At 36.2% G+C, this 24,287-nt stretch overlaps 1 protein-coding gene across 5 annotated transcripts in view; it reads left to right on the top strand.

The window, feature by feature from the left end:
• Positions 1 to 24,287, top strand: part of LOC124354917 (insulin gene enhancer protein isl-1) — a 121,266-nt gene that overhangs the window by 72,266 nt on the left and 24,713 nt on the right. For all 5 annotated transcript variants that reach the window (XM_046805724.1, XM_046805726.1, XM_046805723.1 and 2 more), the window contains exon 4: positions 15,350 to 15,642. In XM_046805724.1, coding sequence (XP_046661680.1) covers positions 15,350 to 15,642 — 293 coding nt within the window. The remainder of the gene's footprint in view (positions 1 to 15,349; positions 15,643 to 24,287) is intronic.

The following is a 24,287-nucleotide window of genomic DNA, read 5'->3' as shown; positions in this document are numbered from 1 at the left end:
AATAAATTGATACATATAAGCAGTCCGTTTTTTGTCCAGGAGTTTACATTATAGTGTCTTCTCTGTCTAAATATTCACAGTTGTTTTAGGTTGTTCGTAAGAAAATATCAGGCTTTTTTAATACATTCCTAAGTTTAATGAATCTGTATATAAGCCTTTCCGAATCTGTCGGACACTTGTTCATCTTATACTTCTTAACCCAAGAATTTAAATCACTTTTAAAACACTAGAATGTTTTAGGCAGATAATTAAAAAAGAAATTAATATAATTTACATTCCAACTACACAAAGGTTCGTAGGTCGTTAATTATTTTCACCATTAGCGATGATTAGCTTCCTTTGACAACACTCTCCCTTCCAACCGGGCGACAAAGCTTCCATTTCTGTTTCCAATTAATAAATGCTCCACATTGCGCCATGTCGCGCAGAACAAGTCCACAAAGGGTTGTCCAGCCCGAGGTCCTAATCACGTAATGTAGGGCTAAGCCCAGACTAAAGGGATCACACCGGCAAACAAAGGGTTATTACCGGGCTTTGGTCAAGAAGGTAGCCTACTGTACATTAGTTGATGATGCGGCTTACACGGGTCAACTCCAACGGCTTACCCTCTGTCTACCCCGGTTATAATTACCCTTGGAAGAGCGATTTTTATTTTCCCTCCCTGTTGAGTAAGTAAGTTCGTTTCGCTGCAACTATTTCTCCAGTGAAAATTATTTTATGGATTAATTTTGTATAGTATTTGTCATAAATTTGTCATAACTCCAAAAGCTTTTATAGCTTACACAATTGACAACCTTGTTTTGGTCTTTTCTAATTATGAGAGTAATTAACATAATTGAATGTTTTTCAAATTAATTTACAAAATTAAGAAAACACTGTTAATTTCCTGTCTTTTGCAAAAGAAGAACTCCTTGTTATTTAATTTAGTTCAAGCCTGGTGATGTTTACCTTGTATTTCGTATTTGCATTTACACAACAATTTTCTGTTTCCTGTTTAAATGTAGTCGTAATTCGAACCTTTAATTAATTCCGTTAAATGTTAATTCCGTGTACGTTAATACATCATAGTCCCTATATATAATAAAACTATTTATGTATGTGTTTTAGTCCTATATAATTAAAATATCCACTTGCAGCTCTTGTCATGATCATGACCATGTTAAATTTATTCGCTTCAAAGATAATACGACTGACAGTCCAAGTGAAAGAAGAGTTCTGAGCTTCCGAAATCTACAAATGATGATTTCTCGTGATTTCTGTGATACGAGATATTCCATTATGTGGTTGAATAACTTAGAGTCGTTTCTGTGGATTCTGACACTACTGCCCAAGTACTTCAATGAATACCAATTTATGCCTTTTTCAATCACAAAAGATCATCCAGGTTATAATGACTAATTCTTCGAAATCCTTTGGTAGTATTCAAAAAGATGTGATATAGTTTGATTCGCTTAAGAGAACACCGACCTGAAGACCTTTGTCAATGAGATGATAGTCTGTCTTACTCCTAGCGGTTGTTCCAATTGATTGGTCAAAGCTTCAGATTAATTCAAATCCCTCACGAAGAAAATTGAAAAAAATCGCGTCATTGCTGTTGAGGGTCCTTCAAAAAATATTGGCGCCATTAATAGCAGCTGAAAGCCAAATTCCTATGAATATAGTACTTTCACCATTCTCTGGCAAAATAGTGTAAAAATTGCAACGAAACGTGAAAGTGATATGCATTATAACTTAATAGTGAGTAAGGTGAAACATATGTATGTCACAGAAGAGCCCCAGTGGTTATTGGTGGAAGTGAGGATAGTTCTAAATAAAAATTGTTTAAAACACTACAAACATAGCATCCTTTATAAAGGACGGACAATTTTCAAAATTGAAGCCATATGAAGTGGACGGCCGGACGATCGCACAATAGAGACAACAGTTGGGTGACAGCTGGATGGAGACGTCGTCACGCATCTCGCCCTCATTCATCCCTCCCCCACCCATCACTCCCAGTCCCTCCCCATTGTAACATCCCTGCACTAATTATCTATTCATGCGTTTCTCTGTCTACAATTATAAATCGTGGTTTCGATTGTGATTCGATTTTAATTACTGTATTGTATTCAATAAAGTGGGCACGATTTGGTGCCGGTTTCAAAGGGGTGTCGGAGGCCGGAGGCGCGCGAAATTAATTCGCCTGCGGCGGGCACGAGCACTTCATAAGTGAGCCACTTGGGGAGGGAAAAGTTGCCCGACTTTGACTTTAATCGACTCATGTGGTGGGCGGTTTTAAGTTTATTACATCATTAATTTCCCATTTGTGAGAAATACATTTTCTATCGTTTTAACTGACTTCCTGTGTACCTCATGGAAAAGTTCATTTGAAAGGAAATGTTGAAATGAGTACGAACTGACTTGCAATTTTGCAAAAAGTTTTATGTCTGTATAATCGAGTTTTATACTGATTCACGTCACTCCATGCGATTTGGCTGAGCGTTAGCGAATATTTTTACATTGATCTTATGGGTAACCATTATTAACGATAACGGGAAATCAGTGGATACATATACCTATTTGTAACAAACTGAGTACAATTTAATCGCATTTTAATATGTGACAGTAACATATTTAGCCTAATGAAATGAGATATAGACTTCAAATTTGTTATGCAACCATAGCGAAACCTGTTACACGACACGTAGAGAGGCGTACTTATACCTCGTATAACAATATGAGGGAAATCAAAGGGAAAATTCATTTCACAATTTAGTTAACGTTGAACACAACATTTCCCCTAAATACGTTCTCATACTCGTCAATCTTCACTAAATATATATCCATATGATATTTTGAACACAATTATACCACTTGCCTCATTAATCTGGAAACAAATCGAATAACGCGTTGACAACTGTGTTGATTCGATTCAGTGAATTATTGTCGTCGGAACTCGGATCAGAAATGCCCGAGGCCCTCGTGAGTACACTGTAAATCCCGCGGATGCACACACTAAAGCGGTTGCCCAGGAATAGATGAGTCGTAACTTTTAGGCCCTTTGTGCCCCAGCCAGCCCGGACCAGACATATCTTAACCGCGGATTAACCGGCCTTGGACGTCTCTCGCCATTAGTCAATCGCAAACAGCGGCTGACGAGAGTTTAGGGCCATTAAGCGGACGGCCGGCGGCGCAAAGGACACGCTGTTCGGTGTAAACAGTCAACAGATTAAAGGACATCAATCGTAAAGGTCAGCCGTTCTTGTCTGACGGATTAGTAACTTCCGTAGTGTCCATTAAACAACAAGAATTTAATGTAACGCCCTCCACTCTCCGATAGTTTGTGTCTCCGGTATTTAGTAGTCCGATAGCTTTGTGACTTTTATTGATTATTAACTTAAATTTAAGTTATTTTGTACAAGTATTGTTATGTAACTTTATATTAGGCTTCATTTCTTCTAGGTTTTACCAATAATTTATTTAACTTCATTAGTAATAATTTCTGTATACAGTAATTATATATTAATCACACATCTAGTTTTTTTCTGTTAAATCAATTATTCTTAGTTATAATTGTAAAGTTGTATGGTATTTAATTCTCAGTTTTCAATCTTAATATATCAGTACTTAATTAATCCACAATGAAATAACTTATACAATTTATGCTACCATCTATTATGATTGTTAAAAAGTAAAAGTAAAATAAAGATGTCTTATTTTACCAGGCGAATTTAGGGCTAAGAAGCCCTCTCTAACACTTAACCTAGGGACCCACGACTTAAAGGTGACTGGGGATAGTTACTAGGTTATATAATGTTATCTGGTCTGTATGTCTAAATTCTTTTTCGTTTATGTTTAAGTTTATTAATAATATTAATATGTTATTTATTAATTAGCTGTAAGAGAATTATAAAGTGTGCTTCGTAAGGTGTATGCAAATTTGGAAAATCAATAAATATCGTAAAGTAGTTCTACACGCACGGTTTAAAGTTAGTATGCCAACAATATATTTTTGGTCGAATTCAAAGCTTTTGTTGATCGATATTGTTGAATTTCGTTGATGTCCCAAATTAGTACTGACATTGCAAGTACACTATGCCTTATTATTCATGTGCCAGCAGCCTTGCTGTTGGAATTTAAGAATCAAAATAAGAAATTTCATTACACATGCTTCTATGCCCCGTGATATAATGTTATATGGAGGTACTCATTAATATACAAATTTGTTTATTCTGTTATTTGCTCCTTTCCATCATGGCGTTAAGACTAATTAAAAATCATTAGAATCTAAGTTTTACAGTTTTATCCTAAAATCAATAGAATCAATAGATGTTTTTCTTGGACCAAGAGAAACGTATGTAATAAGTTTCAGGTCTCCCGGACCTTCTTTTATTAAAATTTATTGCACTGAAAGAAAGACAATAAGTTACATATTATATGTGAGCTCCATTAGATGAGTAAATGAGCTCCACGCCACGTAATAAAACACAACAGTTTATTTAACATTAAAAATATTTAATTTTAGAAATGAATACTATACAATTATTTGTATGGTGTTTCCAAACTGCTAAACGCATTACTTTCGCTTTGTGAAGGACATCAGGAAATTCTTGTCATCTAGAATATTTTTCCTTCTGCCTGTATATAACCATTATAACACCAATAATAAGATATTATGAAGATTTTCTATAGTTCATATCTATATGGGTTTCTCTCCCGACACCGCTGGAAACCACCTGAACTAGCGTAGTTCCGGCAGAGGACGGACAACCTGCAGATGCAAACAGGTTGTTCAGCAAGAAAAATACTCTACCGGTCGTCGACAAAAAAGGCAATTAATTAAAATACTCGCTCAGCTAAAAAGTAATTAATACAAACACTCGGGAAGCCAACAGACAAGAAAGCGGTACAGTGAACCGCAGCCACGGTTGTAAGCCAGAGAGAGAGCGAGAGAGAAGATTTTATATTTCCTGCAAACCAGAAAGTCATCGCAGTCATTCCCCGTCTAAATACATTATAGCAGTGCCGACTATTGATTCAGAGCGGGCGGTGGATGGGGTAGTCTGAGGGGGGGGAGGGGCTGAGCAAACAGAGCGTTCTCTTTCCTACTGTAATTATATTTTTTAACTCCGACGTTGCGAAAGATAATCAAGTTGGAAATTGAAAGAAATATCTTCCTTCTATCGCAAGAGCAAATAGTTCTGCGCCCGTTGGCTTTCGTACCGAAATAATTTACTTCCTTTTCTCGATTAAATCTTTTTTTAAAAGTAGTCTTCTTTGCCCCTCCCCCTCCCAAGAATCCACTTTTTATAAGACTCGTTTGGGATTTTTTAAATTCTTGTAATAATGAAACGAGCTCTGTTTGACTTCAAAGATTTCCTTAACTCGCTGTGTCCCGTCCTGTTCCCCGTTTATTTCTCTGCTTCCTCCGGGAGCGTTTCTTCCCTCGGATTTATCCGCTTATTAAGAGTTCTTTGAAAAATTATTTCCATCTTAAAAACTGCTGCGTCTGAAGTGCTCGATCTTTTATATCCCTTCAACTTTATCCCCCTCCTCGGAGTCGTACAAATGTACGTCATTATCGTAATGTATTTTAAAGGTTTCTAAAGGGTCGAGAGTATACACGATTGTACTATGTTAGTATCTGTCCTCAGTCTGTATACTGTAGTCTTGTATCCTCGATAAATTATTAAAATAACGTTTTTATACTTTACAGAAAATTATTTAATTTAATATTTAAAAGGGTTACAATATTTTTTCAATTCAAAGTATGAAATTTAAAAGTTGTTTTCCTTAAAACGGCTACTTTAAAATTTCCAAAAATTATAGAAACAAAAACTTGCTTAAGAGTTCTGAATAGCATGAACTACGTGTATAACATTTGTCTATGTAAAGAGACCACGAGTTCTTATTTTTCAAGACACCAGCGTCAGTCTTTGTTAAGACTTCACCATATATCGAGTTTTCATATATCATCGTCTTCAATACTTTCCGGGCACCACACAGTAAAATGAAACAAGACTATCATTAAGAATGTGCTATCATCTAAATTCTATGGTATCTTTTTTTCGGAAACTTTGGTAGTGAACACTGTAAAATGTATCAATTGCCATACATCTTTTTATGTACAAGTATTCGGATTGATTGATTGAATGTCTTAGCATATTTGGACACGGTTTTAGTTTTTTCGTTAACTTAAAGACTAATAATTTTAGAGGTTTGCCCTATTTTGGCTCAAAAAGAGCTATTTGCTTCTATATTGAATTATATGGGAAAAATCAAATATTGTGGCATTTCGTGCAGTAATCCCCCTCCCCAGTGTTAATACCTACGGTACTATTTTAATTCAGCATGTTGTTCGTACTTTGGTTTTATAGTGCCAGGTTAAGCCTAGAAGAATTGTACAAAAATATGTAAACGTATTGTAAAAAGATGTGGTATTTCTTCTTGTTCCCATTCTTCGTGCCCCATCGCTGAAATCTTTCATCCTCCATTACGGTCCGTATACATTTATTGGAATTACCACAAATTTATGCTTATGATATCGTGAAATTCCATAATATATTAAATATATCTCAAGTTTACATATATACCATATATTAAATTTAGATGGGCCCGTAGGGCATTTTTAGTATTAGTTTTGGGAATTTGGATTGTTATTATTATTATATATAGTTAATTTTAAAATAGTAGAAATCAAATGTGTGAGTACATGTGCTACAGATTATACACCTTGTAACCCGCATTATACATTCTTTCACACTGCAGGTCGCAAAACTTTTATATTACTAGGGGAAAGTTTGATTGTTTGTTGTACTGTAAGACGTAATCATTTCAAACCTAACTTGTGCTTTGAATGTTTGAATGTATCTTGTATCATGTATCTCGGATTGCTTAATCTTGAAGAACTATTTTTCTCCGATATTTGCGATATTTCTTTGTTACTTGTTTTACGGTTTTCTTTTACGAATACTATTCTTTTATACAAATAGAAAGTTTTATTTTTGTAGGCATAGTTTTTATAAATTGTTATTTTTTAATTAAGGTTTTTATACCTAACCCACTTCATGTTTGAGTAATAAAACCACAAAACCGAAGCATAAATTACCAGGGAATATAACTTATTTACTTACTACATGGAGTAAGCAATGTCTGTATTTATTTTTATTTCTATTTACTCTAGTTGTACTTGACAACAGAAGACCGTTGTTGCTTGTTTATTGATGGTTTTAAAATAATTGTTTCTTGTACTTATACAGTGAAATTAATATTATGACGAGTGGAAAAGCGAAAATTTAACATGTCCTTGCATTGAATCCAACATTTTGAATAGACATTGAATTATATTTGTATACATTATAAATTAGGACTTTCTAAAAGTCCTAGTAGGCAGTTATTTCTCATTACATTTCCTTCACTATTAAGTGATTGGTAGCGGTAAAACAGATTACTTATTTAATTACTGCCGTGGCCATTGGTTCTCAAGGCGAAATTGTTTCGCTCACACACTGTCTCCAGATGTCTCTGCATATTGCATCCTCTTTCCTTCTTACCAAACTTCTCAGGTTCTTTCTCACCTGGCCCCACCACCTTCCCGGCCTTCTACCTTCCAGGTGGTTCTCCAGAATTGTCTATCATGGTGCTGTCCCCTTTCCTTAAGATGACCTTTGGTCGTCTACTTTGTAACTAAGCTACATTACCCGTTCTGTATGCAATTCTCTAAATTCCCGATTGTCATTGATTGCCCATTGTCAAAAATCAGTCCGTACAATTTTCCCATAATTTTGTTTTCATAAACTATTATGTTAAAAACGTCATATAAAAAATAAACTGTCTGTTGTAATTAACATTTACTTTCCATAGAAACTTACACGTGACGTAGTAAAAAGGTGTACAAATTTTAATTTTTCTTGTTTAAAGCATTAGCTTGATTTATCAATCATGCATCTTTTTGTCATTTAAGTTTTAATACTTTAAATATCGTACTACTATCTAAACACGTCATAATTTCAGTAATAACTTACGTACTTAAATGCCTGATGCACGAATCTGTGAACATTTATGTGTTAGTGTTGTCATAATAATTTTATCTTCTAAATTTCTTTAAATTACGATCCTGGCGGCTGGTTGTTGGCAACCGTAATCTCTGCTAAGCGAGACGCTCGTAACTCGTAACTCATGCTAGTCACTGTGCCCCCGGGGCCTCGTACGGTTGTTTGTCGCCTTGTTTATCACACCCTGTGACCGGCTTCCCGACTATTCTTAGCCAGTTCGCCCCATCCTCCGAAGGCCGTTTTGCTTAATGCCCGCCCCTTTACGACCCATGCCTGCTATTAATTAGTCCTCCTTCAAAGGGGTCACACTGTAGATTATAGTGATTGTAACGAACGTGAAACTATTGTTTGCGTAACACCATTAGCGTAGTTTATCTACTGGAAAATCAACTCAACCCTTTACTATTTTTAATATTGTACATTAAAGAATCGTATTATTGATAACCTTTTACGATTGTGTACTTTATAATTAATTATTGCCTCGATAAACATAAATATAATGTAATGATTTACAAAATAAGATTTTCACGAATGGAAGGTATTTACGTACTTAATTTTATGTTAATGCCAGATGCATCTCATGTACTCGACTGGATCACAAATTTATATCTATTAGGGTACATAAAAATGTAATTCAAGAACAATTTTACATGTCGCATAGCACACAACCTCAATGTGTGTGAACCACTCACACCACTGACATTAGGAGTGAAAGTATTCTGCTTGACCCTGCTTTAGGTAGAATTGTAAACTACATAGTCGCATAGCACACAACCTCAATGTGTGTGAACCACTCACACCACTGACATTAGGAGTGAAAGTATTCTGCTTGACCCTGCTTTAGGTAGAATTGTAAACTACATAGTCGCATAGCACACAACCTCAATGTGTGTGAACCACTCACACCACTGACATTAGGAGTGAAAGTATTCTGCTTGACCCTGCTTTAGGTAGAATTGTAAACTACATAGCACACAACCTCAATGTGTGTGAACCACTCACACCACTGACATTAGGAGTGAAAGTATTCTGCTTGACCCTGCTTTAGGTAGAATTGTAAACTACATAGTCGCATAGCACACAACCTCAATGTGTGTGAACCACTCACACCACTGACATTAGGAGTGAAAGTATTCTGCTTGACCCTGCTTTAGGTAGAATTGTAAACTACATAGTCGCATAGCACACAACCTCAATGTGTGTGAACCACTCACACCACTGACATTAGGAGTGAAAGTATTCTGCTTGACCCTGCTTTAGGTAGAATTGTAAACTACATAGTCGCATAGCACACAACCTCAATGTGTGTGAACCACTCACACCACTGACATTAGGAGTGAAAGTATTCTGCTTGACCCTGCTTTAGGTAGAATTGTAAACTACATAGTCGCATAGCACACAACCTCAATGTGTGTGAACCACTCACACCACTGACATTAGGAGTGAAAGTATTCTGCTTGACCCTGCTTTAGGTAGAATTGTAAACTACATAGTCGCATAGCACACAACCTCAATGTGTGTGAACCACTCACACCACTGACATTAGGAGTGAAAGTATTCTGCTTGACCCTGCTTTAGGTAGAATTGTAAACTACATAGTCGCATAGCACACAACCTCAATGTGTGTGAACCACTCACACCACTGACATTAGGAGTGAAAGTATTCTGCTTGACCCTGCTTTAGGTAGAATTGTAAACTACATAGTCGCATAGCACACAACCTCAATGTGTGTGAACCACTCACACCACTGACATTAGGAGTGAAAGTATTCTGCTTGACCCTGCTTTAGGTAGAATTGTAAACTACATAGTCGCATAGCACACAACCTCAATGTGTGTGAACCACTCACACCACTGACATTAGGAGTGAAAGTATTCTGCTTGACCCTGCTTTAGGTAGAATTGTAAACTACATAGTCGCATAGCACACAACCTCAATGTGTGTGAACCACTCACACCACTGACATTAGGAGTGAAAGTATTCTGCTTGACCCTGCTTTAGGTAGAATTGTAAACTACATAGTCGCATAGCACACAACCTCAATGTGTGTGAACCACTCACACCACTGACATTAGGAGTGAAAGTATTCTGCTTGACCCTGCTTTAGGTAGAATTGTAAACTACATAGTCGCATAGCACACAACCTCAATGTGTGTGAACCACTCACACCACTGACATTAGGAGTGAAAGTATTCTGCTTGACCCTGCTTTAGGTAGAATTGTAAACTACATAGTCGCATAGCACACAACCTCAATGTGTGTGAACCACTCACACCACTGACATTAGGAGTGAAAGTATTCTGCTTGACCCTGCTTTAGGTAGAATTGTAAACTACATAGTCGCATAGCACACAACCTCAATGTGTGTGAACCACTCACACCACTGACATTAGGAGTGAAAGTATTCTGCTTGACCCTGCTTTAGGTAGAATTGTAAACTACATAGTCGCATAGCACACAACCTCAATGTGTGTGAACCACTCACACCACTGACATTAGGAGTGAAAGTATTCTGCTTGACCCTGCTTTAGGTAGAATTGTAAACTACATAGTCGCATAGCACACAACCTCAATGTGTGTGAACCACTCACACCACTGACATTAGGAGTGAAAGTATTCTGCTTGACCCTGCTTTAGGTAGAATTGTAAACTACATAGTCGCATAGCACACAACCTCAATGTGTGTGAACCACTCACACCACTGACATTAGGAGTGAAAGTATTCTGCTTGACCCTGCTTTAGGTAGAATTGTAAACTACATAGTCGCATAGCACACAACCTCAATGTGTGTGAACCACTCACACCACTGACATTAGGAGTGAAAGTATTCTGCTTGACCCTGCTTTAGGTAGAATTGTAAACTACATAGTCGCATAGCACACAACCTCAATGTGTGTGAACCACTCACACCACTGACATTAGGAGTGAAAGTATTCTGCTTGACCCTGCTTTAGGTAGAATTGTAAACTACATAGTCGCATAGCACACAACCTCAATGTGTGTGAACCACTCACACCACTGACATTAGGAGTGAAAGTATTCTGCTTGACCCTGCTTTAGGTAGAATTGTAAACTACATAGTCGCATAGCACACAACCTCAATGTGTGTGAACCACTCACACCACTGACATTAGGAGTGAAAGTATTCTGCTTGACCCTGCTTTAGGTAGAATTGTAAACTACATAGTCGCATAGCACACAACCTCAATGTGTGTGAACCACTCACACCACTGACATTAGGAGTGAAAGTATTCTGCTTGACCCTGCTTTAGGTAGAATTGTAAACTACATAGTCGCATAGCACACAACCTCAATGTGTGTGAACCACTCACACCACTGACATTAGGAGTGAAAGTATTCTGCTTGACCCTGCTTTAGGTAGAATTGTAAACTACATAGTCGCATAGCACACAACCTCAATGTGTGTGAACCACTCACACCACTGACATTAGGAGTGAAAGTATTCTGCTTGACCCTGCTTTAGGTAGAATTGTAAACTACATAGTCGCATAGCACACAACCTCAATGTGTGTGAACCACTCACACCACTGACATTAGGAGTGAAAGTATTCTGCTTGACCCTGCTTTAGGTAGAATTGTAAACTACATAGTCGCATAGCACACAACCTCAATGTGTGTGAACCACTCACACCACTGACATTAGGAGTGAAAGTATTCTGCTTGACCCTGCTTTAGGTAGAATTGTAAACAACATAGTTAACTTTGGATCAATGATATCTATTAAAATGTATAGCATTACAAATACCCTATGGATCCTTCATAGGCTACGTCCTCCCCAATATTAGGCCCAAAACAATATGTTTAAGGCGGACGGCTTTGGTTTCTTTCGTATTGGTTCTTTGTTATTTAATTTTAACCCTTAAAATTAGAAGTGCTTAAAATCGCTTCGGTGGAATATGTGGTAGTAAAACCAGGGTTAACATTATAGTGCGGTTTTTGGTCTCTTTGATTGTGGGTTCTTTTCTACTTTTTAAGGAAAAGATATGAAACCCCCCTCAGGATTGCTGAAGGAATAGGCAGCCAGTCTATCTTCTATATAGGGTATTCCTACTTATACATAAGACTACGGTGTAAGGGTGGTGCAATCGATGTAGGGTTTGTATATTCCCTGAACACATAAGAATTATTTAAAACAGTTTTTAACTTTCCACATGAAATTAGAGGGATTCCAAGTTGGACATGTAGGAAAATGTGAAATTTGTACAGCATGTAATGAGTAGTCTACTGCTATAGGGAGTATGATTTAGATCATATACATATATACCTATATAGAAATTAATTTCGTTAAGAAAAAATGTTTAACATTTGGAGCTCATGTAAAAATGTCTTTTTATTACGACTTGATTAAAAAATTGCCTAAATATCTTACTTCATTTATATTTAATTTGACGTGGAATGATATAAAACCTATTTTTATTTATTCATGGAAATTATCTGAAATATCTATTAATAAAAAATATATTTACCCAAACCAAAATCGAACGCAACATTTTAAACAGGGGTACCAGCGGTTATTCTTTACTCCACTTCCTTTTCTGCTTATTCCATCCCCCCCCCTTTTGTCTCCTTGTGCTGTTGGAAATTTATACAATGACTTAATGAAAATAATAACCTGTTGTCACATTATGTGACATTTTTAAAAGTCAAGCCGGTTTTCGTAAAACAATTTCTCATTCGTTATGAAACTTATAGACTTCAGAAATACACAAACACCCCAATACTCTTTTAAAATATTATGGGTGGATACCACACTCATTTCTGTTTCTCAAATTGTCTTTTTTATTAAATTGAACCTGTTTCACATCTAACCCTTTTCACTAGTTAAATTATTAATTTTATTGTTAATATTTAAAATATTTTTCTAAACTGTAACTGAAGTACTACAAATGTAATAAGATGACTCTTTGGCCTGCACTCGTACGTGCGGGAACAAATCGTAGGTATGGCAGGATTCCAGGAAGTTAACGGCACGGATGTGTCATACTTTTTAAACTGTAATTGAAGTCATGCAACTGTAAAGAAAAGACACTTTGGTCTCAGCCTAGCCGTACAAGAACCAATTGAAGAAGGTATGACATGATTCCAGGAAGTTAACGGCACGGTGGGTTCTTATTTTTTAAACTGTAATTGAGGTCATTCAACTGTAATGAGAAGACACTTTGACCTCTGCCCAGACTTGCAAGAGACCAACGAAGAAGGTATGGCAGGATTCCAAGAAGTTAACGGCACGGTGGGTTCTTACTTTTTAAACTGTAATTGAGGTCATTCAACTTTAATGAGAAGACACTTTGGCCTTTGCCCGGACGTACAAGAACCCATCGAAGAAAGTATGACATGATTCCAGAAAGCTAGTGGCACGGTGATGTCGTATTCTTCTAAATTGTAATTGAAGTACTGCACCTGTAATGAAAAGACATTTTGACCTCTGCCCAGACTTGCAAGAGACCAACGAAGAAGGTATGGCAGGATTCCAGGAAGGTAGTGGCACGGCGGTGGCGTACTATTCTAAAATGTAATTGAAGTACTGCAACTGTAATAAGAAGACACTTTGGCCTCTGCCCAGACTTGCAAGAGCCCATCGCAGAAGGTATGGCAGGATTCCAGGAAGGTAGCGGCACGGCGGTGTCTACTCTCATCAACCGCACTTTCTCCCACAAAATTTTACAACTCGTACAACTACCCAATTAGCCAAAACTGTCCCCAATTCCTGTGACTGGTATATATTTGTTGTAGAAGAATGTTCGGAGCCCGTGAACGTTTAGTGAGTGCAGCTCAAGATGTCGGGTTTTATGTACTTCTCAATCGTATCAAGTGTTGGGCTTTAATTAACAACAATCAATTTATGTAATCCTCTTTGACTTCGCAAGTACCTCATATTGTTAGATCTATATTAGAGATAGCTCGGCATAAAAATTATATCTTTTGCCATTTCCCTTTTTATAGTTGCCCTGTCGAGCTTGTAGACTGATTTACCGACTCTCCCCCGTATTCATTGCGATACGCCACTCGCACAGGTCAATGGCTCATGGGAAGGCGCAGGATAAGGTCAACAGGAGACTAGCTTTTCCTTTAATAAAATCTTCTATTTATTAGTATACACAATTAGGAATATATTTTAAGGTAACCACGACAAACACTTGTGTCTGGAAATCTTGCATTGAACAAATGCATGTAATAATTGTTAAAATAATAATTATATATATATATATATATATATATATATATGTATATTATATATATATATATATGTATATATGTATATGTGTTTATATACATATTTGGAAATTTTTTGAGAAATCTCTTTCTTTTTTCAAACTCAAATAAAACCTATTTTAATAGTTTGAAATATATGGTTGTAACCCCACCTCCACCCTGACTGCCTCAGTATGTGACGCCGCATATATGAACGCCTGTGTCAACATGCCCGAGTCTCAACGTGCCCTACCCTGCCCGTGCACATGTGGGTTCCCACTCGGACTTAGTCACGGGATTAGCGCCTGGGAAGGCGTCAACTGTCACTGCCCAGATTCACGCCACCGCCTACCCGATCTCGCGGCTGTTGTTGCTTAATCAGCTGTGTTATTCACTGCACATATTGGGTCGCCCACGGTGCCGAGGGGTCTCTGCTTGATCCGGAGCGACGGGGATCCGTGTTTTGACTGTTAAATAGGTTTAGGATAATCTGGATCAGTCTACAATGGAGTGAAACTTGGTCGATTACTCCCCGAGCGGTTATAACTGAAGTTTACATTGTAGGGAGAAATGTTATTCATACTGGGTACAAAAAAAATGAGTTGAAACAATATTTCACTTATGCACGAATGAATTACAATTATATACCTTTCTTTCTTAATTATAGGCTATTTAAAATTTTTTACCTGTTACTAACAGACATATTGTGTGTAGTGAATGCTGTGTACTTAATTTAGTTATTATAATCCTAATCGAGTGCGTTAAAATATGGCATAACCATAGAATTTTTTGTTTACTTTCAGATTCGATGCATTATGGTCATATATTTCAGCTGATAAGTCCTTATTGCTGAAAGAAAGGTTGAAAGAGTAAGTTTATTGTGCTTCCTAAGAGGTACTTCCTAAAAGATATCTTATTAAACCTCCACTTCTACACACCTTTAAATTGCATGAAACGGTGTCGTGCGTCTATATTCAGCTGAAAAACCAATATAGCTATAATGAGGATATAGAATCATCGGGTTTGCTTGTTGGGTTTTAATGGAAACACTTTCGTTGTTCTTCCGAAAACTAACTTGACCGTATCGGATGAATGTTTCAGATTCGTCAGAGTCAGGCTCCAAGTCAGGGAGGGACGGAGGCAGGGGCGGCGGGTCGACCAAGGTGTCTTCGGACGGCAAGCCGACCAGGGTGCGCACCGTTCTGAACGAGAAGCAACTGCACACCCTCCGCACCTGCTACAACGCCAACCCGCGGCCCGACGCTCTCATGAAGGAGCAACTGGTGGAGATGACGGGACTTAGTCCACGGGTCATCAGGGTCTGGTTCCAGAACAAACGGTGTAAGGATAAGAAACGAGCCATAGCGATGAAGCAGCAGCTACAGCAGGAGAAGGTGAGTGTGTTGTTCTTTAAGCACTCATTCTGGAGCATGACTGATTACTGACATATTGTTACTCTAAGTATAGTGTAAAGATATAAGAATTTTCAGTATTTGGTTAACCATTTATTTTGTTATGACATTCTTATTCGTATTCTATTAATTAATATTTTCAGTGGTAAGCAGTACATGTTGAAGACCATATTCACACGTAACGTAGCTATTGTTGACAGGGGCAGGGGTGGTGAGTAGCTGACGCTGTTTCAGACTTGACTCCTGAAATCTTGAGGGTTGAAAAAAGCTCCTTTTTTAGTTAAAAAAACTATTTCCCCCCTCGAAATCTAGAATAAGGATTACTTTTTGAGTTCGTTCACATTTTAATCAACCGTTTCCGACAAGGACACAAAAGACACGAGGAAGGGGAACTTAATTGTGGTTGTCTGAACTATAATGAGGTTTTATATGACACTGAGCGTGTGGCATTATCAGACGCCATAGCATAGAACCAGTTGATCGACAATGAAGGATACACCAACAGTATAACAGAATAGCAAATAATAACTTTGTTAATATTGGATGGTAAATCCTATACTAAGAGGAAAAAAGAAAAGGACCCAATATTGAGCCTTGAGGAATTTTCTAAGCAGCTCATGCAATTTTGAAGGAATCAGAGGGATAATTAATTGGAATCAGGTTTGATTTTCAATTTAACATTATGGAACTGAACGTTCTCTGTAACATTCTGATACATTGATGCACTGTTTAAGCCCGGTATGTAGTAAGTGGTGACGACGTGTATTATTGTCAAGCGTCTAACTCTACTTCTTAATTAATTATGAACTTCATTAGATGGAAAAAATTAACACCAGAGCTTTAGGGGCTGTACGGGATCACGTGATCAGTCCACTTCTCCTACAAGTGAAAGTCAAGTGTACTCGTACTCCACAGCAGTCACAGCTATGGTTACCAGTCAGTTCCATACTTATTTCTTTTCGTTAATTAATACGCTGGCAATGTTGGATTTGGCGAGTTTTGAACATCGAGCGACCACGCTTTGTTGTAGGGAATTCTAAATCTAAAGGCATACTAAACACCAAGAGGTTGCACACAATCCAAAGGTTTTACTATCCACACCCCACTCTCAGGATTCTTGAAATATTTAGTAAGGTTTCGGCCAATCACGTATCAACTCACTTTTACTAGCGATGTGTATTATTGGTAGTTTCTATTTAGTATGTGGCTCCGAGATATGTCAAGTATTTATTTGAACGTGTGATCAATATTTCGACGCTGTACGATCCGGAAAACAATGTTAGATGGCACTGGCCGCGTAAGCCTGAAAACGAAGGATGTACTTAGTGTGTCCATAAATTGTTGAGCTTTATTGCAGCAAATCAGTTAAGTTCTCCAAAATTTAACATTTTATGCTTATTCGTAATTTTTTCAGTGCCTCAAAGTTTACAACTACTTTAAACTTAGATCACATTATAGAGCATATATATGTCCTGCTGGTCCAGAGTTCGCCAGATTCCCCGCACACGATCTCCTAGGCGAGCCGGCCCGGCCAGAGCTATGTTTAGTCCCCGCTGAGTGGCAATGTTTTTGCCGGGGGCGGCGCCGGCGCTTGATTAATAGCCCAGCTCCCTTCGCTCTCCTCAGTTCGCGACCGCGACGTCGGTTTTTGCACCACTTCTTACAACGAGCCATGTACTAAGACCAACGTCTGGTTGACGTCTCGCCGAGTCTCCGCCTGGGGGGGCGTTCAAGGTTACAACTGACGCTATATTCTCATATTATGTTTAAATCATAAAATGAAATCACTGGTATGTTACAAAAATGTAAAATACGTAATTTATTGCTTTTTTCTCAGACATTTTCTTCTAAATGCTAACCATTGCTTGAATAAATAGACCCATTTCGCCAACTGTAACTTCTTATATAATTATTCGTTTGGTTGAATCATAATATAATAAGATTTAACGATAGAAACAGGTATATTTTAATTTTTAAACTGTAAAACTCAGACGTGGTACCGCAAAACCCAATAACATTCTTCTACATATTATAATGTAACTACGGTGAGAAGGGTTAATTCAATGTGAATATTGAGTTAAGCCTACTTCACCTTCATCTCTCTAGTGCAACATCTGAAATATGCCATTGGTGAAGATTGACTCCTGTAAATCTGGAGTCCACGTTTGTCTGGAAAGATCCATAAAAAGTCGCGAACGAAGACGTTCCAAACGAACTCGTTGCATCGTTTTGACATCAGATACACCCAATCTACAATGGAGTTCAGTCCCGTTACCCAGCAGCTATCCAGTGTAGTCTAGATAGAGAAGTATTATCATAACTCGACTCTACCCACCATAGCTACGTTGTATGAAGAAAACTCGGTTACTCCGCCGTGCTTTGAGTTCGCTTTGTAAAACCTCGTAGTGCACTCAGTTGTTCACCTGATGATGCATTGAGAATACCTGTTCATCCTAAAAACTGTTATCTCTCGCTCTAAAAATAAGGGAAAAGTTTAAGTACGAGTAGTTTCAAAATGGCTGACATTAACAAAATTTACATCAAATTACACAAAACAGAAGTAGCAGCACGAGCACCTAAAAAGTATGCCATAAAACGACAGAAAATATGGTACTTATTTATTAAATTGGATCAAAGCTAACTAAATGAACTGAACTGATGAAATACATTTTTACTGTACTCGTATTTATCACGGTTAATTGTGTTTGTAAATGTTTCATGTTTGTTTGAGTACGAAATTATTGATTTATAGAGAAGAATAATTGTACCATAACATATTATGGTTTATTGTAATAAAAAAATTAAACCAAAGCAAGTGTAAAATAAACATTTATTTTTCTCGGTTGCCTTTTACCGATTTTACTAAATAAGTTATGAAACACATTGTTACTTTATGGCGTACATTCTATACCTCTTTGCTTCTACTTCTGTTTTTGTTATATTGGTGTAAATTGTTTAAAACAGCCATTATTTCTACGTTGTCTGTCTCGTTCATTTATCTATAGTAAATAAGTTTTATTAAGGCAAATAAGTATACAAAATAACAATGCTAATACTCAAAATGTTATGTAATAAATTTTAAAAGTTAAAATATACATACGTTCAGACATAAAAGGCGGAAACAAGTTGGCTACTTGTCATATGGTCAGGCATAGGAACATTTTTTACTTCTTTTTGTGTAAGGAATCCTCCTGAAGTTTAGTGCAATGTCATGAGAACACCCAATCTCTTTCTTACGGATACGGATAGTTAAGAAATAACTCGCAAATTTGCTTAATGATCTGGCAGATTTGCTTAAAATGCCCAAACACAAATGGTTGACATTTAAAACCATACTGACAGTCCTTAATTTTTAATAGTCATGGTATTGTTAAAGTAAGATTTTTATATCAATTTTCATTTTTTTTCCAGTGGACAAACTTAAATCTTAAATTGTGTACATATATCAGAGATGAATTATAAAAGTAATCAATGTCGTCATTACAAGGAACCAAAATGATGTAATATCATCGCTTAGAATATGCAGAATATATTCTTAAATGATAACAGAAAACATCGTGGATTTTTAAATATTTACAACAGTACTGTCACTCCAAACGAGTACATTTCTGCTGAGGTTTGTAAAGTATATTATATTATATATAAAATTATATTATATCCTATTTAATGTAAATGGCCAAAGAAGGTAATATTAATCTTGCTCGTTTTTAAGCGGAGTTGAAATAATTTTCAGTCCGAGCCTTTAACTTTAAGTGGTTTCTTAAAGAGGGCTTCTTGGTTTCAATGCAAAGGTCCACACTATGAATATCTATTTCATATTTTTTGTAACACTAATAGATCCCGAATCAGAAGGTCTACAAGCAGTTGTATTGGTCTAGAGTAGGGTAACTCGCATATTGGATAACACTGATACTTGTGAGACTTGACCACATCTTCTATCTGGTGCTACAAATATTGTAATGTCAAAACTAATAAGAAGCAAATTCTTACTATATACATATTGAAATCTCCAATAATCGCTGGTTTTACGATAATCTAGACTTCACTACATCGTTTCTTTACATTATGAACAACATCAAAAGTACCTACAAGGTCTACAGTAATTCCGATATGTCTGGACACAAAAACATGCAAACATAACCTGTATGAGAGTGAAGTGCTATTTTAAGTGATTTTTAAACAGATGTCCAAAAGACACGGGTGTAAATTTGTGGCGATGTGGCTGGACCTATTCCAGGCGCAGAGCGGCGGCATCCGGTGGTTCAGAGTGCGAGCGGTGATGACAGGCCACCTATAAAACTGGCCGAGGCCTTGGCGCCTCCGACATGTTCAGAGGCAGGTTTATCACCCGAGTCGTCTCGCGATGGGGGGAGAGGGTGTAAATCACGTCGTGACCTTGGCTGATAACGCGTGGAGGGGGGGAGGCGGGACTGACCACCCCCCTCCTCCTCGTGGCCGCCATCTTCCCACCAGTACATGCAAACAACGCAGCGGGGAGACAGTTTGTTCATATGGACAACTGAACATACATTAATGTACAGGAACAGTGTATTCAACGTGTCTTTTGTGGACGGAGCACATTCATTGCCCACGCAAGATCTTACCAAATTCATTGGCTTGACAAAGTCTATGGTAAATTTAATCTTTGCATTAAACACGTGTTTAACGTTAGCCGATATAAGACAGAAAAATCCAAAAAGCGTTAGTGCGTGTTAAGTATATGTTATCTTTAGAACGAGACCCTAATTCGAAATTAAATAAAATTAAAAATAAATATCCACCATAACTTTAGGACAAAAAATAAGAGAATAAAAATTATTCAAAATAACTAATTTAAGATGGCCACTAGTGCAGCTGGCTCTTAACAGTATATTGCATAGCACTTAAAGTGTTTAAAAAAATATCTCATTTGTATTAGTTGCATTTTTTAATGTTACTATTTTGGACTATATATAATGTTGTAACGAAAACAAAATATATATATAACTCTGATACAGAAATAAATTAACAGTATATAAGCACAGTATCACTACACAAACATTTTCATTTATCGAGGTGTTGATTCTTTTGTCAACTAATGTTTTTTGTTTTGTTAAAACTTTTATATAGGAGATGTACTTTTAAGGATTAAGTAACCCGCTACATGGAATAAGCATCTAAGAGCGGACATTTATGTTCGCGTCTCATACACAAGAGTAATACAGAAGATCTAGAGTGTGTAAGCTGCGAGACACGTGTAAGGTGATCACGTTGGCGGTGGGGAAACTAAAAGCGGCCCGAAATCCAGTACAAAGGGCATAAAAAACAAACAAACGTGGGACAACAAGAGGTTAGTCGAAGTGGCGGGCGAGCGGGCGGCGGTGCCGGGATGACCGTGTTTGTCAACACCCAAACATCGAGTCAACACGGCCTCTTTTCCATGGAGATGTGGTCGCGCCGTCCCTCAGGAACATCTGCAAACACACATCAATGCCCTTTACAGCCAAGTTCCCTTGAAGGCCAAAGTTATTGTTGCCTTCTTTACCCAGGCGTTTATTCTAAAAACATACAATTCCTGAAAAAATCTCAGTTAAGTTTTTGTCATAAAAGTGATTTAAACAAAACTAAAAACTATTTAGAAAAATATAATTTAAAGATTCTTTTATTATACAAATTTGATGCGGCATACAAAGTAGTTCTTTAAAAATACAAGTTAAAATTTAATTATATTCAAATTATAATTATGATCAAATTTAAAAAGTATCATTTGACAAAAATCAAAACTCCAAGCGGCCTCAATCAATCCATAAGGCCTCCTTATATTTTTGTAAATATTTGTATTATAAAGATTTGCGATTACTGATTAAGAAATTTCGTACTGACGCAACAAGCCAACTTTTATAACTGCTAAATAATACCATGGTGTCAAATGTGTAAAAACCTGTTAAAGACTTTTAATATATCGTTAATTTCAGTAACAAACCTGTTTTATAACGGGTAATTGCTTTAATAATCGTAAAAATGGCATAAAAACCGAGAAGACACGCATTATAGTCATTTTACTAATAATAATTACATTCCATTTAAGCAAGATTTAAATTAAAACTAATAATTGAATGTAATTTTTCAGAACAATAGTTTGTAAAACACAAGCTGTCAACATTTCTGCAGCGCCTTACAAAGGGGTGCAATGCAACCCGCGAGAAGTATCTCAATTGCCTACAGCGCCGTTACATTTTAATTGACATAAATTCTATTTATGTAAATGTGCGTAAGAGTGAATACTGCAGAATAGGGTAACAATAATTATTTTAATTATTAAAGAGCAGGCTGTACTTAAACCACCTTGAGTACTACTCTATAAGTAGAACCAAACACTGTTTTATTTAGTTTAGTTCTTTAGTTTTCTTTTTATGTGTTTACTTTGCGTATACCTAACAATGACGTACAAGAAAATTTACATTAAATTTTGTTTCTTAGTAACTGATATAATTTATAATAATAACTGATTAATTTATAATATTATTCAGATTAACAATAGTTTGGATGCGTATTCAGCAAATAAGTAACTTTCCATAATCCTACAGCTAAACGGAAAGTTCGTAAAAGTGTGAGAAGTTTAACATTATTCTTATGAAGCTAAAACTAAAATTGTCTCAAGCCTGTCTGGCTCTGTCACATAATTACATATTAACGTTGTACATGGCGAAGATAAAGCGTGTATTGGTATTTTTTACTTTAATTCTTGTAACTTTTTATTTTAAAGGCTAGATAATCGTTGATCAAGGTAGTCGCTCAAACTCTAATCCCGGGTTTATCAAGTGAAAAGTACATGTGAATATTACCTATCATTTTAGAACTCACATGATTATTGTTTGGTTTTATTATAATCAGGAGGTGAGTGTCCTTAAATGAGCAACTCGGAACAGAACAGCTCATGTTCACTTGTATATATTGTACATATTACAAATAAAGGCATGTTTTATAAAATATTATCATTCTATGGACATACGATATCAAATAAATTAGAAATAATTAAAAATTTTACCACACCAAGATATTTTAACGCATGGGAATTATATTATATAAATCAAATAAACACAATATAACATTTATAAAATCTAGAAGATTTATCGTTACAACCTCTTATATTGCTTTCGCGAAGATAAGAAAATATATATTTAAAACTGTACATTGTATAGAATAACTCCAAATTATTACAGACTAAACAGCTAAGAGCATGTTAGTACTAAAATCACATACATATTTCTAAAAATTATTATAAAATTAAAAAGAAACTTTTTGTATATACTCTTTGTAAAGTATCTGACAAAGACACCTTGATAGTCAATAGGCCTCAAAAATAAGAAGTATTTAAAGTATTTATTTGTTTTGATTGATTTAATTTATTGATTACAAACTTTATTCATAACCAACACATATGTAAGGTAATACGTTTCGGTTATGATTATACAAAACGTGCAAAAATAAAAGATCAATTTGTTAAAAGTGTTTGAAATGGGTTTCTGACTATGGGAGATTAATAGATTTTGACGCACCAAATTAATCAATAATAAATATTTAACAGTCACTTTCTATTTGTAAATAATAGTTATAATGTATAGTTAATAGGTTACGTTAGTCTATTAGTAAGAAAATGATCATTAACGCGTTTAAAGTATTTAGCAATTAATCATTAATAAATATTTAAGAATCGCTTTTTATTCGTCAATAATAGTTAGTAACGTCTAGTTATTATGCTTCGTTAGTCTATTAGTATGAAAAGTATCATTAAAGCGTTTAAAGTATTTCGCAAATAATTTAAAATTGTTTAAAATTTTTGTAATTTATAATTTCAAAATTAGTATAGATGGTTTAAATTTAATACTGTACTAACGAGCATAAAACATTTTTCAAATACAGAATTTTTAATATTGAAATTAAAGCCGGAGAATGATAAGAAAGAGGTGAGTTAAATCAGAAGTTGAAAGCGATTTCCAACAAAGACCACAGAGAATCTCGGCCACAATGTGTTCTGGATAAATAAAATCGCTAAAATATGAGTTGTTGAAAATAGGGAGCTGAAAGCCACATAGGACTTGGAGATAAGGACGTAAAGCTTGGAGGCAATCTGTGTCCGGGGGGCGATAGAGAGGGCGGGCCGGCGCTTTTATAGTTTACTATATTTATTCCACTCCAATTTGACCAGAATTCTATAGAAAGCGAGTTTTATACAACAGTCCAAACCTTCGTAAGTCATTGCCGCGGCTGCCTGCTCCATCGTGATCAGAATATGTCACCTTAAATCTACATATTTGTTATGCGTTTCTTTTACCAAAATAATCATAAATTATTATGTTTTAAATATTTTACCGAAACATATAAAATTTACTGAAATAAGTTAACAAGGTAGAAGTACGACACAAAACGTGTCGCGTAACATACTTCACTGAGGCTGTATGCAAAATTTCAAGTCTATAGCTACATGTTAAAATGTTACATCAATATACTTAGTTTGTTTGTAGATTTATTTATTCTACAATTTTCTCGTTACCATTGCGGTTAACCATAATGCCAATATACAAATTTTCGCTTCAGCCAAATTCACTGGAGTGGCATGTGTTATAAATGAACTCTAAGTTGTCTAA

Source organism: Homalodisca vitripennis, chromosome 2 (assembly GCF_021130785.1).
Source record: "Homalodisca vitripennis isolate AUS2020 chromosome 2, UT_GWSS_2.1, whole genome shotgun sequence".
NCBI classification, from domain to species: Eukaryota; Metazoa; Arthropoda; class Insecta; order Hemiptera; family Cicadellidae; genus Homalodisca; species Homalodisca vitripennis.
Note: the sequence above shows the minus strand (reverse complement) of the source record. Positions and strands in the feature narration are given on the sequence as shown.